The sequence below is a fragment of the Gavia stellata genome, chromosome 32 (genome assembly GCF_030936135.1).
Source record: "Gavia stellata isolate bGavSte3 chromosome 32, bGavSte3.hap2, whole genome shotgun sequence".
Classification (NCBI taxonomy): domain Eukaryota; kingdom Metazoa; phylum Chordata; class Aves; order Gaviiformes; family Gaviidae; genus Gavia; species Gavia stellata.
Window position 1 is genome coordinate 2,492,438 of NC_082625.1, and position 17,153 is coordinate 2,509,590.

The window sequence follows — 17,153 nt, forward strand, 5'->3', positions numbered from 1 at the left end:
TGCAGGGGGTGCTGTGCCCTGGCCCAAGTTGGTGGGACCTGTAGGAACCTAAGCTTTCGCAGCTTTCGCAGCTCTTGCAGCTGCGTGAGGTGCGCCGGCACCTTCAGGGACTCGGGGAGGAAGGCAGAGAGCGCGGGCAGGTGCTCTCCCGGGGCTGGTTGGGCTGGCTAGAAGAGGAGCCGGTGCCACAGCAGCCCTCAGGGAAGCAGGCCGGCCAGGCTAGGCTGTCAGGGCTGCAGAGAGGATGGTGAGGGTGCGGAGCGGTGCCTGGGGCCGGCAGCCCGCCGGGGCCGGGGCCGGGGCCTGGCGCCGGGCGGGCAGCGCACCTGGGACCGGGCGGGGGCGGGCTGCGGCCCGCGGCCGAGAGGCGGAGGTGCGGGGCCCGGCCCCCTCCCCCGGTGCACGCTGTCAGGAGCAGGCGGGGAGCCGCAGACAAAGAGCCGGGGCCGGAGCCGAGCGGGCACCGGGGCCAGGAGGGGGCGGCCCGGGGGCGGGGACGCGGCGGGGGCGGCGGCCAGAGGCACCGGGGAGCCGAGCCCGGGAGCGGGGCGGCGGGGAAGCTCGGGCTGCGCTCGCCGGGAACAAAAGGCTCCTCCTGCCCGCGGAGAGCGCCGTGGCCTGGGGCTCCGGAGCAGCATGCCCCGCAAGGAGCCCGGCTGCGCCTGGGGGGTCCTCCTGACCCTCTGCAGCCTGAGCGCAGCCCAGCCCCGGGAGAGGCAGTAAGTACCGGGAGGAGGTCGCGCACCCTGCGGCGGGCGGGGACCCTCGCCGGCCCGCGGGCAGCCTCCCTCCCCGTAAAGGGTGGCGGGGAGGGGGACGAACCCCTCCGCTCTGCGAGGGGCTCCGGGGGTGGCTGCACCGGCCACTTAACAAAGCCTGCGGACAGTCCCCTCGAGGGGCTGGGGTCGGGGAGGCGAGCTGCGGCGGTTCCCGAGCCGAGCGGCACGTTTGTACTCGCCGGTGCAAAAGTGCATAGCACAGGGAAAGAAAAAAAGAAAAAAAAAAAAAAAAAAGAAGAAGAAAACCTCCTTAGCAATACCTGCCTCTAGCTCCTCCAGCGAGCGGCTGCAAAGCTTTTATCTGCGAACAATTATTTAAGGAATCCGGGGTGTTGCGCAGGGGCTGCTGTTGTGCTTGGGATGGTTGAAGGTAACGTTGGTTGCTCCCGAAGAGCATGTGAAGCATTCTTGGGGGGAAGATCATCCCGGGAGAAACGTTTCACGGCGGGGAAAGTTCAGTGGCTTCTAGAAGTTGAATCCACGGCTCGTTCCAGTGTATTTAGGTTAATTTTGATTAAGGTTTGCTTTGTTCTTTATCCCTAGCTTATTATAGCCCGTCAACATTGTGAATAGCTCCATTAACTGAGTGCCACGGAGAACTTATTTTCACTTGCTTACTAGAAAATATTTCACGTCCTGCCAAGTCTTGGTGTAACCTGACAGAGCTGTTAGTCAAATGCGCTTAAAGGATCTGTCCAGTCACTGTCCAGTTAACTGTTTAATTGCCAGGTTAAATATTTAATATCTAAATGCCAATTATTAAGTGATTTAAATAGCCATATCAACGGACTGATACTTCAGAAAGAGTTGCAGCAATTTAGAACAATGTGAATACATGTGCTTCACACATGGCACTGTAGTGCTGTGCTTATGTGACAGTTTGAATCTAATCATTTCATACTGGATGCAGATGGTACTCTTTCTCCCTCTGCAACTAGATCAGCTATGTCTTTCTTACCAAGAGTTTGCAGGCTAAGTAGTAACTTTTAATAGTTATTTATTATTGTTCTGATGAATTTTCAAACCTGGCAACCATAAGGTTTTGAATCTGCAAGTACCCCATGCAATTTAACTCAAATGCCACAGAGATCTGAACTTCCTTTGGGGGTAATGGGATCTCCATGGCAATGAGGCCTGCTGAGAGAGAAACATGGGGTTGGAATTTGATAAAAGATGACTTGGGGACTGTAAAACACCATCATCCTCATCCCAAAGTGATAATTAATCATGAACTAAAGCAACCTGACTCATGGAACTGTAGAAAGGCATGGGCTGAGAAATTGGGCTTAAAGAGTCATATGAGGAATTGCCTCATTTAAAAAAAATCCTTTTGGGTAGAAAAAAACTCAGAAAGGTGTTTCATGAAGAGAATATGAATGTGTTGCTTACAGCCCAACGCATCAAAGAGCTCAGAGTCTGTAAAGCTTTTAGTTGACGAGTTCATGGCATGGTGCCATTCAGCACAGAGGAATGGTACAGATTCCATTCAGAAACACAGGGATTGTAGTATATTTGGGAGGTCGTCTAGGGTGGCTTTAAAACTGTGTGTGTGCCTGCTAAAAGAATTCCTTTTTGCTGGGGTTTTTAAACTTGCAGGACATAATTGTTTGAACAAAAAAGTGGTAGCAGAACTGAGGATTTGAGCCCAATCTTCTAACTGCAGTTTCTGGGCTGCTTCTGTCTAAATTGGAAGTTTAGATGTGTTACACGTGTGAGAATCTGACATCTAGAAAGTGCTGAGTATCAGCACTGAGAGTCACCTTCTTTTTTTATACATCAAGTTGAACTATGAAAGCAGAGCCATGAAAAATAATTGAGGCAAAAATGTCGGAAGTATCTAAATTATTTCAAAACAAAGCATTATCTACAAAACTGTACTGGAGGTTCCGGTACCTCCTTATTCTTTCATGAACTTCAGATGGTTTTTATGATTAGCTAGTTGTATAGTATTGCATATATTATATATACAATAAACATCAACATTAGTATCTTTATTTGAATTCTAAGGATTTGTAAGCCACTTAGGCTCTGGCTCTGTTCATTTCTATGTGCATTCTGTGTTCATTTTATGCATATTAGATATAGGCCTAGACTGCTGGTGGTTACAAATGTGACCCTATGGGGCAAATATGTTACAGAGTAGTCTGCTCTTTTCCTTTTGTAATACATAAAGTGGCTTACAAATAAAGATTACACTCCTGTTGCTGTTCTTGACCATCCACTTCCAATTTTGCTCCTCAGGGGCTATTTGATTGCAGCACCTTCTGTTTTCCGATCTGGTGTTGAGGAAGCTATAAGCGTAACCATCTTTAACTCTGTCAAGGAGACAACAGTCCAGATTCAGTTAGTAGTCAAAGGAGAAACTGTGTCACGAGGCCATGGAACAGTTCTGGGTGAGTTCCTGTTATTCTGAACTTGAGAATTCGTTTATAAGTTGAGGTGCTGTGGGAGCACATCAATATCTCTTAGAGAATTGCTTTAGGTGATAATGGAACTGGAACAAAACTAATTTTTAATTATTGACTACCGCTGAATGTTCTCAGTTGATTGTGCTAATGTGGTTTTGATGTATGTGATCTCAAACATCCAAGGCTGATAATTTTGGAACACCAAGACATACAGAGACCCTGGGTAACTGATATTCAAGGGTTTTATAGTGAATATCTTTCATTTTGAAACCTGAATGTTTGACCTTGGGAAGCATTATAAGGAATAAGTATTTAAAGAAAAAAATGTAAAATCTACATCATCATCATCATCATCATTTTCTACCCTTATTTTAAAATGAGTGCTGGAAATGCAATCTCCCCATCTTCAGGACTGAGTATTGCTGAGAGAGGTGATAATCTTTGTGCAGTTGGATAAGTCTTTAAAATCCAAGACAGATACCTCTTTGTCCTGTGTGTAAAGACAAAAAGTGTTTTGATTATGTCCAACTTCATACTGAATGAATTTACATTAGCAAAAATGAAGTCCAGTAGCGCTGTTCTACCACTCCTAGTAGTGGTGTAAGCTGTAATGTAGACAAGGCTCAGGCAATCAGGGTCTTTAACCATCATGTTTTAACCCTTCTGTGTGTAAAAACTGGGAGTTATATAAAAGCCATTTCCTTTCTTGGAACAGATTGTCTCTGGTTTTATCCTCCCCTTGTCTTTTGAAATTGGCTGATAATTGCTAAGCAATTCAAAGGGAGTGATGCTTACACATGTGGACAACATATGCTAAAGAGAAATTTTAGGTATGGCTGTATCCAGCAATCAAAATAGATTCTATGAGTGTTTGTTTTGAGAATTTTTCAAGTCTCAAAAGAGACCAGGTCCTTTTTACGGCAAAATACTTCTGTAAGCAAAGGATGCCCTGTGCTGAAACCTCAGCCTTGGTGGTACTCTCTAACCATAGAGCACTTTGCAGTTTGCCTTGGGCAAAAATTGTGAATATTTGTGGACCAGGTTTATTTTGGAGGACTCTACTAGGTCCAACTTGCTCACCCTGCAGATTGTTTTACACAGTGCAGGAAAATTACTTCAAGTGAAATCATAATGAAGGGGTATTGCAATTAGCAGCTCTATGACATGGGGTCTCCTTTCATTCAACTGCAAATGTCTAAAATGTTAGTACCTTAGCTTGAGAAGAATAACAGTCTTTCTCTCTCTCTCGTTTTAGATAAAGGAACAATTAAACTGAAGGTGAGTATCAATTATTTTAAGATGTTTTTGGTGAAAGCATGAGGGACTTGCCTTCAACCACATCAGGCATTGCTCTCCGAGCAGCTGCAGCACAAATACAGGTCACATTCTGGTGCACACACTAGGGAGGAAGCAACCTTCGCAAGAGGAAGAGTGGAGAGTGAGAAGAACAAAGCTTAATCCATCACAGCTCATCTGTCAGGCCCTTACACCACTGAAGAAAATCAGTGGCTGAATCTGTGGCTCATTGCTCAACATAAAGTTCTATATTGTGGTCATTTTATAAGAATGGCAGTACATATCGTTATGTAAGTGACATGGAGCACTGGACAGACCACAGAAATCCATAGAAATGGCAGATTATTGAACATTCTGTCTCTGCTAGTTATTCTGGTACTACTATATTATTTATAAAACATAGGCTTTCACTTGTTTTTTCTACATTTTAGCCTTTGATATTAGTAATATTTTTGCCATCAGCATAGTCCATAAAATGAAGCTTACCCATACTAAAGAGGTGGAGGGAATGAAAACAACTTTTTATTTTGAAAGAGGATTTGTAGTGGAGTGAAATGATGATGAATTTAAATGCAATTCTGGCAGAGGGTTCTAGTAGCCATTAAAAAGAAATGACATATGGTTACCTTAGTAAATCACACTTTTTAAAGCAATATCTGGCTTTCTTTGAATCGCTAGGATACTGGAGATCTGGAGTGCAGTGAAAGGTAGTTGTTCTTAGAGCAGAAAGATATCCTGTGAAAGATCTCCCCTGCTTTGCACCTTGGGTCAATTATCCTTCCTCATGCCAAGGAGTGAGCTAAATGCTACTAGTTCAGAGTTCACTGAAAGAAGTTATTTAGTTTATGCTGTATGTAGGACTAAGTGATACCATGCAGAGAAAAATGAAGCTGTTTTCATGATTTCTGTGAGATAATTTGGCTGTGCTTCCATGCTAGTACAGGACCTTTGTCTCCATCCCTCTTCCTAGATCTTTGAAAAGTGGGGTGTAAATTCAAAGCAATATGAGTTTTCAGTCTTGTTGTTGATTTAAGCACCACCGAAACAGTTGGAACTGGAAGAGGTGTATTATGTTTGGTGATTTGCAGTGGAAGATTATTACTTCAAATGTAGGCAAAATGGAGCTGGACTGAAGAACAAGCCTTAAAAGCATTGGATCTCTTAACTTAGTCAGGACTTGCTTTGGAGTTGTCATTTCTGATGGGAGGTAAAGCGAGTGGGTGGAACAAATCGTATAAATATTAAATTGTGATGTGCTTCTGGAATAGCAGCAGCTAGTACTGTGCAGAGCTGTAGCTGCTGGATAGTATGCTAGATTGATCACTGTAGCATATGACCTTGGGGAAAAAAAAAATCCATATTGCATCGCTAGCTCTTGACTGAAGCTGGTCATGTCTGAATGAGTCTTTTTTATGCAGTGCCATAGGAAAACCAGTCTGTTTTCTTTGCAGTGGATCCAGGTTTTTGGGAACAGTTCTGTTGTATTACTGCAGCACAGCATAGATGCCTTCACTGCACCTACTGCATCATCTATGTTATCACTGACCTATAAGTAAACTAAAGCCTTTGATTTACAGAAGTCTAACTAGCCTGGTGATGGTCTGTCGTGACTGATTGGATCTCCTCTGCCTTGGTGGCATACCCCAGAGTTTTCTTTGCCTTCTCTGTAATTGCTATATGGCTGATGTCTGTCCTGCCAGTAGTTAAACTGTGTCTGGGAATTAGGTCCTAGACAGGCTTTGATACTTTCGCCCTTTACTGGGCTAATGTACAAATATGTAAGTATCTATTCCTTTCATTTCAAGAAGATATAATATAGACCTGTGTAATAGGAATCATCAGCAGTTATATCAAATGCTATAGATTTCTTTATCCAAAGACTGTAACTCACTGTTGAATAATATCTGCAGTGTCATTGCTGATTTCAGTTTTATTTTTTTTTCCACTCTCAAATTATGAGCTATTATCATAATATTTCCGTATTATCAGATTTTTACTTTGTAATTTTTAATCTAATGTGATTTTAAAAGGCTTTTATTTCTCTGAGCAACTGGTTGAAAATGTGCAAGCATGCATGTTTTGGTATTTTTTGTGGGGTTTTTTTTTCCTCTATTGGTAGAGCAGTGTGTTCCATAGCATGGTTGATTTCTGCATGTAACACACCTTCTTTAGTGGAAGCTGCACATGTAGATCAAATATCACTTTGCTTGAGTGATAAAGAAAGAGTAGAAGAGAATTTCCTGCCGTGTTTGTAGCATGACTGCCTCCTTTTGAAGTTTATACATTGTAAAAGATCTAGTATGTTCTTTGTTTTCTTTTTATTACTAACACATAGTTACACTGAAATGTGGCAGGTGGCTGCTCTTTGCTCACTTCAGTGTCAATTATATTCCCCAGAAAGCTCAAAGGCTTTTCTGTGTCTTCCTCACCTCGTGGTCTGTTTTCTAGGTGCCTTCAGGACTTCGTGGACAAGCACATCTAAAAGTCTGGGGCAACCGGCATCTAGCAGAGGAAGGCTACATTTTTCACAACTATACCACAGTAACCATTGATAGCAAAGGATCATCTGTGTTCATCCAGACTGATAAACCTGTCTATAAACCCAAGCAGAAAGGTAAAGTGACCTTGGAGATCTTGCCAGGTGCTAGGGCTGCTTTCAAGCAAAACTTTTTTCCCAGGGTAGATTCTAGGATGAGATACTCTGTTCAGTGTCAGCTGTGATGACTAATGAATTTCCTCTTTTCCTTTTTTAGTGTTGATAAACCTCTTTATGGTGACTTCTGACTTGAGACCAGTCAATGACAGGGTAAAGAAAACTGTTTTCTTTCACGCTGTAAAATATGATGGAATGCTTGGCAACCTGTATTTTATTCTAACGTACATTTATGCAGAAATATACTTGGATTTCTTAATCCATTTAGGCATATCTTTTGATCGCTTGTTGTTATTTACAATTTAGGTTTTTTTCATTTGGTCACATTACCTGAAGGAGAACATACACTTTTGTAGGGCTAGCAAATACAATGTAACTATGCCAAAGCAGTTAGAAGAATTTTTTCAGAGATTTGCACTCTATTTAGATAATGCATAAATATATAAAGTATTACCTTTCCAGTTAGCTGAGTGAATGAAACGTATGTTTCTCAGGCTACTCTTACCAAAGAAGAGATATTTAAACATCGTCCCTTTGGCCATCGTACCTTGCTTATGTCAACTGAGCAGTTCATCACAAGAAGCAGAAAAGTAGCTTTGTTTCATAAAGCCTTTTACTCTTTTTTTTTTTTTTTCTTTCAGATTGAAGCTTATGTGGTGGTGAGTATCTGTCTGCCAATCATCTAGCATGTATCCTGTAGAGGCACAAGATTCTTGTAGCCTTAAGAGGAACAAGTCATATGTCTGTACCTTTTCAAGTCCATTATGGCCATTCCCCACTGTAACCTATGCAATTATTTCTATCCTGTGTCTTTAACTGATCTTTGTGCCTTGCTTTTTTGTTATCACCAAAAAATATACTTGTTTTCTACTTCAGTTTAAGAAATCCATTCCCATTTTTCAGCCTGAGAAGAATTGGCTAGTTTCACTGGGGTTTATAAATGTAACAGTCCCACTCAATTTCTCCCTTCTTTCCAATGCAGACACACTCCTATCCTTCATCTGGCTGGGCTGATATAGCAGGGCCAATCTCATCTCTGCACCCAAACATTATGATAGTGGACAATAGAAATTCATGGCAAGGAAAGGGTGCTCCTGTCTTCTTCCTTATGAGGTGAATGAGAGGTTCCTTCTGTGTCTAGTGTTTTTTTTTTTTTTCTTTTTTAAACCATGTGTTTTCTTTAGCTGTCAGCAAGCGGAAGAATTCACCCTCTTGTTTGCATTCAGTCACAGATTTAATGCTGACAAAAACAGTGGGATTAATTTCATCTGACTTTGTCATCTAAAAATTGTCTTGCTAGTCATACGGCTCCCTCTGTGAATAGAAAGAAAGCATCTTCAGAGGCCGGTTCATGCCATCCAAAATAGGTGTCTTAAGATAGGTGGAAGATCTGCTGCTTGACAGTGCTTACTTGTGTGCATTGGCTAAAGAAGCAGTGTCCTTAAATGAGTACTGAATTTTAGAAAGCAAATACCCCCCGGTAAAGTATCTTCAGAAAATTTTCAACAGATGTTATTTACTTTTGAGCTGTTAGTGAAGTGTATGTATTACAAAATGAAGTTCTTTGTTGCAAACTAAGTTAAATGTATTAGTGATATTCATTTTCACTGTGATGTTTCTCATTCCTAAACCACTGTGCAGGATCCTCGGGGGTCTCGTATGATAGAGTGGAGCAATTTGAAGCCGTTTTGTTGTGGTAAGTTTTGGATTCTTTTTTTCTCAGTGTGCTGTTATTTGCCTTTGCTTATACTGAGTTGTGTTCAATAAGCCTTGACAAGGGCTGATGAGTGACACAGAGTTCACAGTATGTTATTTCCTTTTTCAGGGATTGTAAATATGAGTTTTCCTTTGTCTGATCAGCCTGTGTTTGGAGAATGGCTCATCTTTGCTGAAATGCAGGGGCACACATACAACAAATCCTTTGAAGTTCAGAAATATGGTGAGTTGTATCCAAATCAACTTTCGCTATAACCCAAGCGCATTTGGAAGAACAAAGCATTATGAAATGTTTTTACTTGAGATGAAACACCTGAGAAATAATGCATTTAAAATGTCATGAGGAAAAATTCTTCAGAGACTATGTACTTCAGGGCTATAGACACTTACAACTTAACCAAGCCCTTTGTTCACGTCCTCCACACTTCATAAAGTAAAGGACCTGAAATGGAGTGTCATATTACACGATCTATTCATGTAACAAAGATTTGATTTTGCTTTGAAAAACTCTTTAAGATGCTTCAGTCTGTCAGTGCTTTTCTTCCTTTCCCAGAGCCTTCCTTGGAATTCTGAATTCTTTTTTTGCTACCGCCCTTTTCAGTCTCAAAGTCCCTCTGTTTGATGAAAGGTGGGCATCGTTACACCCAGCACACCATCTATGGCATCTGACCTGATCACACAAGCATTTCTAGACACTGGCAACTGCTAATATCTCAGCTCTGTTCCTGACACATTGTGGAGGAGTCAGTAGCGAGTTGTCCTCTTTACCGTGTATCTAAGAGAAAAAGCTTGGGCTCAAATCCTGGAACACAGATCCCTCTGAAAAGAAGTAAAAATCTAAGGGTGTGTTGCTAAGGTCATCTTGCCAAGACGGTCGTGGTTTGCTACTTTTCTTGATTCATTCTCTGCTGAGTGCTGTCCTGCCTCACGTTAGCTACACTGCCCTCATCTGACCATAAGCAGTGATCTTGTCAGACCTGTGTATGCTTTTGCTATAATCTGGACAATAAGATCTCCTTGAAAAGATTCTGTTGTATTTCTTTTCATTGTAGTATTACCAAAGTTTGAGTTGCTGATTGACCCCCCTCGCTACATTCGTGACCTTTCACTGTGTGAAAAAGGAACTGTCCATGCCAGGTAGGAACATGTCCCAAATAAAGTTTCATTACTATAGACTGTAGTACAGCCACAGGATGGTGCAGTCACTGGAGCTTGGATCTCATCTGCTGCAGACTTTTCAGGTGATTTCTGCTCATCAGCAGAAGCTTTCTTATGTGAGAGCCTTCATAAAACGTTAACAATAACAAGCTGGAAAACCTGTGATATTTTTTTCTGTTTTCTAGATGTGCATGTCACATGGTACTAGCCTTGATATAATCAGAAAAGCAGAAAACAGCTGGAAGTTTTTCATTATCTTCTTTCCATTTCAGATATACATTTGGAAAACCAGTGACAGGAAAGTTAATTGTCAATATGACTATAAATGGCGTAGGGTACTACAGGCATGAAGTGGGACACCCTGTCCTCAAGACCACCCAGGTGAGGGAGACCAGTGAGTCAGCTGTGATAAAATGCCTGATTTGTACTCTTTGACATTAATACCATAGCTCTATTTTATGTTACTGATGGGAGATCAGAAAATAAATGAATAAATGTGATAATTGGGTCCAGCATAATAAAAATATTACATATTTTTACATGGTATGTTTATGATTTGGGGGATGAGAATTTGTTGACATTGTATTAATCTGGTTTTAGATCATATGGGCCTCAGGGAGAACATGAGAATGAGGGACTGTGACAGAGCTAGTCCAGACTATGGATAAGGGAGGAAAATGAAACTTGCTTTCTTTCCTCCTTCCTTCACCCACTCCCCAATTAATTCTCTCCACATCCTTTAAAAATACTGCTGCAAACTCCTATCAAGTGCCTACGCTTTAGATTTGGCTTCTAGATCCTTTTTGAATGTGAATGCAAACTTACGTTTCCATTCCCCAACACACTTCGTAGATTGATGGCTCTGCTGTTTTCGATGTGTGTGTGAAAGACATGATGCCAGCTGATGTTCCAGAACATTTTCGAGGCACAGTTAATATCTGGGCCACAGTGATCAGCTCTGATGGGAGCAAGCAGGCTACATTTGATGACTCAACGCCTGTTCAGAAACAGCTGATTGAAATCAAGTACTCCAAGGATACCAGAAAACAGTTCAAACCTGGACTGCCTTACAAAGGAAAGGTAAGATTAAAAGTAGAGACACTGACATGTGGTTGATGTAAGGTTATACTGACCTTATCTAAGACTGTTACTCTATGATCTGGTATGTTTTTCCCACCTGCTATTTCTGTTACTGACTGAAATTGCCTATAATGTAAAACCCATTGTTCTATAAATTAAACACTGTGTAGGTAGAAGTCACTTACCCTGATGGAAGTCCAGCTGACAGAGTCACTATCCGAATTAAAGCTGAACTCACACCGAAGGACAATGTTTATACAAGTGAACTGGTATCAAGAAATGGCCTGGTGGAGTTTGAAATCCCCTCTATCCCTACAGCTGCCCAATATGTCTGGCTGGAGGTGGGTGAAAGCTCTTTATAGGATTAACGGGCTTTAATGTAACTAATCTTGTCAAACCTGCACTTTATAAATCAGTGCTACAAACAGGAAATCAGTGCCTTTTAGCTTCAACTTCTTGATTTAAATGCAGCAAACACTTGCTTTGTTTCTTGCTGCCAATAGAACTGATGTTGATAACCATCATGAAAAGATGCTGCTCCAAATACAGCTTAACATTGAAAAGATGCTCCTCCAAATACAGCTTAACGTAGCAGTAAGGGTCCAATATTTGGAGAGGACTGTTGCTATGTAAAGATGACAAGAGATGAACATCTGGAAATTACAAAATGGGAGGTGGGGATACAGGGTAAGAAGAGAGTACAAATCAGGCTTTCTATGCATGCATAACATTCAGATGTAACTTTTGTTAAGACCAAAGTGACAGCGATTGATGGGAAACCCTCTGGGGATCAATATCTGCCAAACTACTTGTCCATCAGTAGCTGGTACTCGCCCAGCAAGTGTCACATCCAGCTCCAGGCACCAGATAAACCTTTCCAGGTATGTTGGTTTCATATTCCATTATGGCAACAACTGCATTTCTTGGCTTAAAGTACTTTGTTCTAATTAAATATTTCCAGCCATTTCTGTTTCTGGGATCTTGGACTGTTATTGTTTCCACTGCAAAGGTTGAAGCAGCTGCTTTTCAACCACCAAATAATTGCTCAGTGTGGGCTGCACACAGTTCTAAGCAAAGTGCCTTTGATGCTTTGTGGAGCATCTCATTCTCCTTTGTGTTGTTGGGGACACGGAAGAGAGGGTGGGTATAGGCATTGACAACATGTAAGTTTTTCATATTTGAATGTATGTTCTGTGCACCTCCGGTAACATTCACATCGTTTTCACCAAACAATTCATATGTGCTTTAGTTCAGGTCAACGCATGCTGAAAGATTGGAAGTGAAGTTAGTGGGAGTGGCTTAATTACTAAAGATCCAAATTAGGGCTATGTAGTCTCACTAGAACTTCCAGTTTAAATCTCAGCTGGATCTGTTTAGTCTTCAGTTATGGAACTATGAACATAGTTATCTTGTTTTCTTTTGTAATTTTTTTGGAGCATCTCTAAAAATGTAGTCCTTCCATATAAAAGTTGCCATCATCTCTCTTTTAAAGGAAAGATCTGATTTAACCATGATTTCTGTTGCATATTGTTTTCCTGAGAGTTGTTTAAGGTTTGTTGTCTACCCAAGAAGATGCTCTGAGGGTCTGCATATTGCTTTGTGGGGGAAAAAAAAAAAAAAAAAAAAAAGGAGAAAAGTGGGTTTTGGCAATATACACACTTAGATTTCTGTTATCAGCAGATCAGTCAGGTTGGTTTCAGACTCTTTCTATCCAATAAGAGCATTTTATTTTTTTATCATTGCATTTCATGGTAGTTAAATGGCTAATTAATCTTTTACAGGTTTCCTGAGGTATGGAAAGGGGATTATACACTGCTAATCTGAACACATTGTTCTTATTATAACCTGATTAGAACTAATTCTTCTGTGGGAAAGCTAGGAGTTGGATGACCAGCTGATGTGGGAACTGTTTCCCTGCTTTGCCAGCTCTTACTGGGTGTTCCAATTAGCTACATTCATTTTTTTAATGAATTGTTTCATCATTTGCACTGGGGAATTCTTAATACTTCAAATATTTAATGTCACGAGGCACTTCTTGGACTCTGTGGCATTCTCACTGTATTTAACCATTAGCTCCTTCTATTCAAGTCCTTGCCATTTTGGTTTGTGTCATATGTACATTCTGGCAAGGTGACACTGTTAGTGCTGAAGAAAGAGGTTTTTCAAAATATTTCATTGGGATTTAACATTGCTATTCAGTCTTAGCAGTCTTAGTTCGGCATTGCTATGCTTTAAATGCCAGGAGGATCAGGAGTGGAAGTTGCTGAAGAAATCCTACTTAATACAGGTGTTAGCTGCTCCTCATATCCCGGAAGCAAGAAGTCTGTGTTCCTAGGAAAGTCAGCTGCTCCACAGAAGGCTTATTACTCAGCCAGACATGACAGTCCTAATCCCGTGACTGAGCACTGACGTCTATTCTGTTGGGATTGGCAGTATTCGGGAGATTTTGTCTCCAGGGGATTCAGTACTTAGCGAGTACTTCTGGGTATAGGACTTCGGTGCACAAAAAGTACAGGAAGTCAGTGTGCTGCTCTGAAGCCTGTTGCGGGCATCAAATGAGTTTACCCCGAAAAAAGAAGCTCTCTTCTCATTTATTTGTGTGTTTGACAGCTCCTTGAGTGCCAGACTTGCAAATTAATATCAAGACTTGTGTAATTTGAAAGCATTTTCCCTGAGATCTATTCCCAGTAATTTCATGCCACATTGGTTATGTTCAAATTAGTATTTGCCATACGTAAGTAATCACCATGTATAATCTCAATTAAACTGCAAAGACTATCAAACGCACATCCCTTCCCACCCCCAGCCCATCTCTTTTTTTTTTTTTTGGGCTGGACTACTAAAGGGGTGTCTAAAATTCAACTAATTCTGACAGCTGCTCTGTGCCAAAAGGCTTAACTTTCAGGATTCCAGAGATTCCTTTATTGTTTTCATTAATGCGTACAACCCCCCAGCCCATTCTCCTGTTAGACTTGCAGGGAGTGGAGAGCTGAACACAGGCCCCTTTTTATTGTGAAAAAAGTCCATGAAAACAGTGCTAATGTAATATACTTTCCAATGCATACATTTCTTAGGAGAGGGGTCACATCTCTTGTGGACTGAATCCCAAATAGATTTCTGTGCTTTATAAATAAAAAGTATGCATTGTAACAGACCAGATCTTTTGCTTTTCTGTCTCTGGGTGCAGGTAGGAGAGGAGGCTTGGATTGCAGTGAAGTCCACATGTCCTTGCAACTTCACTCTGCATTATGAAGTGGCATCGCGAGGCAACATTGTCCTTTCAGGACAGCAGCCCAGTAACATCACCCAGCAGAGGAGCAAAAGAGCCACCTTTCCCTTTGAGAAGAACATTGATATCACACGCTTCCCAGGAACAGGTAGCTAGCATCAGCAATGCAAACGCACCCCTATTTTCAGGGAAAAACAACCTTTCTGCAAACCTAAGTATCCTCTTTTTTTGAAATTGATGCTCCTTAAAGGGCATAGAATAATTTTGTGCAAGAAAAATAGTGATATCCATTGCACACATAGTTACACAGAAAAAAGCTAAATTTCTCCAAGAGGGATAACTCTTGGAGAGTTTTCTCTAGTCTTTCTGTAGTCTTCCTCTCTTCAGAAAACTCTAGTCTTTCTTAATATGCTTGGCTTGGGGTCAGCTGAGTGATAGGGAAGTGTATGATGGGGCTGATGCAATTTACTAAGCTGCTTGAGCTTAAACTAGGAAGAGGACATTAGATGGACTGATAGCATGGATCAGGCTAAAGGAGATGATCATGCAGTTAGCATGGGGAAGAGAAATGAAGTGTGGACTCCTAGTTTGTATAAGGAATAACAGAAAGATACAAATCTAGTGAATTCAGGGAACAGGGGGATAAAGAATGGTATGCTTGGGAAGATGCATATAACAGCTGCCAAAGGAAAAGTCTGTCTATCCTAGTAACATGTCTGCAATAGCAACCAGTTTCAGGTAGTTAAGGGAAAAGTAAAAGAAATTTCCCTAGATGTACCCACCCAGCTTCTGGTAATCAATGGCTTAGGAATTTGTAATAACTTTTTGCACTGAAGGTTGGTTCTGAGTTGTTATATTTACGGGTTGCCCAGAGACATTGTGGTTGCTCTGTCATTGGAAGTGTTCAAGGCCAGGTTGGATGGGGCTTTGAGCAACCTGATCTAGTGAAAGATGTCCCTGCCCACAGCAGGGGGTTGGAACTAGATGATCCTTAAAGGTCCTTTCCAACCCAAACCATTCTATGGTGCTATTTAACTGCTGCTAGTGAAACAATGCTCTATAAACTGCATAAGCCTTTTTCAAACCCATTTTTACTTTTTTTTCTCAGCAGCGTTCTGCAGCAATAGATACCCTCTTCTGTTTATTTTAAATGGCTTGATAACTTAAATGTATATTTCCTTGATTTGATGTCAGGAAAAACACTGGGTAGTCATTCTCTATCCGCCTTCTCCATACTGCTCATTACATTACGGGTGCTAATTGCCTATCAGCTTACACAAGGAAAAGAAACAGGAATGGAAAAGATTCTGAGTTCAAGAAGAATGTGTGCAACAGGAACAATGGAAGGATGCAAGTCCTGGGTGGAGAGTTCTGTGCCTCGCAGCATTTGGATGGGGCAAGAAGAGAGTGATTTTTGATACATAACGCTGTCCTTTTTACAATTTCTTTTTTAGCACCTACCAGTATCCCTGCAGCAGAGGTTGAAGTTTGCATGACATTCCTCCGGTTCTCAGTAGTTCACAACATGGCTCCCTTGGGCCGCCTTTTGGTGTATTACGTCAGGGAGAATGGAGAAGGGGTCACGGACAGCCTGCAGTTCACTGTGAAGTCCTCATTTGAAAATCAGGTATTGTCAGTGTAGCTAGTGGAGAGGAGGGGTTGGTGTCTTCTTACTCTTTGTAGTTTTGTCTGCTGATTATGAGTCGACATAATGGGATTTAATGTTAACTGCCTAGGTTGCAGTAGCTCTCTCAGCAAATGAGACCAGACCTGGTGATGTTGTGAACATCAAGGTCAGAGCTGCAAAATCAAGCTGCGTCTGCATTGCCACTGTGGATAAGAGTGTCTACTTGCTGAAGACAGGTTTTCAGCTGACAGCCAGTCAGGTAAAAGGAAGCTTAAGGCACTGATGTCTTTTTCTTAATACTGCTATCCGCACTTTACCTTTAGTAAGTAGCCTTTATACAGGACAGCAGTCTTTTCCCTTTCCCTGCAGGTTTTTCAAGAGCTTGCAGAATATGATGTATCTGATGCTTTTGGAGCTCCAAAGGAAGAAGGGCACTTCTGGTGGCCAGGCATGTCCTCACGTAGACGCCGTAGATCTTCTGTCTTTCCCTGGCACTGGGACATCACCAAGGATGCTCGCTTCGCGTTTACAGTAGGAAGAATCAGCCTCACTTCTCTATGGAGTGTCATTTTTACTTTCATGTTTGCAGGATAATTTTCAGCTCCATAGGCCATTTTTTTTTTCACGTCAGAGCTGTTTCTTCAGGGGGTAGGCTGAAAAATAATTTCTGAGAACAGAGTACACTGTTCCAGCAAAGTTATTGGAGAAATGTGCTTTGATTTTGATCAGTCTTGACGAGAGGGCCAGATATCCTGTTGGGTGAAGGAATTCATACTGATGCTCTGGAGAATCAGACAGGGGACCAGAAGGTTCCTTCGGGCATGGGTGAGCATGCAGATCTCGTCTGCACTGACCTTGACAGGGAAGGAAGGTGGAACATAAGTCTTTCCTTAGAGCCTTTTCCTTTTTAGACTATCCTTTGGAAATCCTTTAAACTTCTTTCCTGCCCCAGTTCTGCCAGCTTCTGTGGCCATCTGTGTGAAAGATCAGTAATGTTTTCTTTGCATGCTTGATCAGGTTACCCTGATCCTCTGTCTCTTCATTCTTTGTCCTTTCTGCAATTTTAGCTAGATTGTTCTATTGTGTTGTCTTAAGCCTCATAGGCTTCCACATATTCCCCCAATGCCTCAGTCTCTTAATCATAAACTCTAAATCCTCATTACTGTTCACTGCTGCAGAAGTCACTGCTGCTTCTCTCCCTGTGATC

At 41.7% G+C, this 17,153-nt stretch overlaps 1 protein-coding gene across 1 annotated transcript in view; it reads left to right on the forward strand.

Moving 5' to 3' along the window:
- Positions 1 to 636: 636 nt before the first annotated feature.
- Positions 637 to 17,153, forward strand: part of CPAMD8 (C3 and PZP like alpha-2-macroglobulin domain containing 8) — a 54,887-nt gene continuing 38,370 nt past the window's right edge. The window contains exons 1-17 of the mRNA XM_059831744.1: positions 637 to 719; positions 3,021 to 3,172; positions 4,443 to 4,465; positions 6,932 to 7,097; positions 7,237 to 7,289; positions 7,778 to 7,795; positions 8,778 to 8,832; positions 8,962 to 9,075; positions 9,905 to 9,989; positions 10,283 to 10,391; positions 10,863 to 11,090; positions 11,261 to 11,431; positions 11,843 to 11,971; positions 14,278 to 14,467; positions 15,774 to 15,946; positions 16,056 to 16,205; positions 16,316 to 16,477. Of these exons, the coding sequence (XP_059687727.1) occupies positions 637 to 719; positions 3,021 to 3,172; positions 4,443 to 4,465; positions 6,932 to 7,097; positions 7,237 to 7,289; positions 7,778 to 7,795; positions 8,778 to 8,832; positions 8,962 to 9,075; positions 9,905 to 9,989; positions 10,283 to 10,391; positions 10,863 to 11,090; positions 11,261 to 11,431; positions 11,843 to 11,971; positions 14,278 to 14,467; positions 15,774 to 15,946; positions 16,056 to 16,205; positions 16,316 to 16,477 (2,061 nt within the window). The remainder of the gene's footprint in view (positions 720 to 3,020; positions 3,173 to 4,442; positions 4,466 to 6,931; positions 7,098 to 7,236; positions 7,290 to 7,777; positions 7,796 to 8,777; positions 8,833 to 8,961; positions 9,076 to 9,904; positions 9,990 to 10,282; positions 10,392 to 10,862; positions 11,091 to 11,260; positions 11,432 to 11,842; positions 11,972 to 14,277; positions 14,468 to 15,773; positions 15,947 to 16,055; positions 16,206 to 16,315; positions 16,478 to 17,153) is intronic.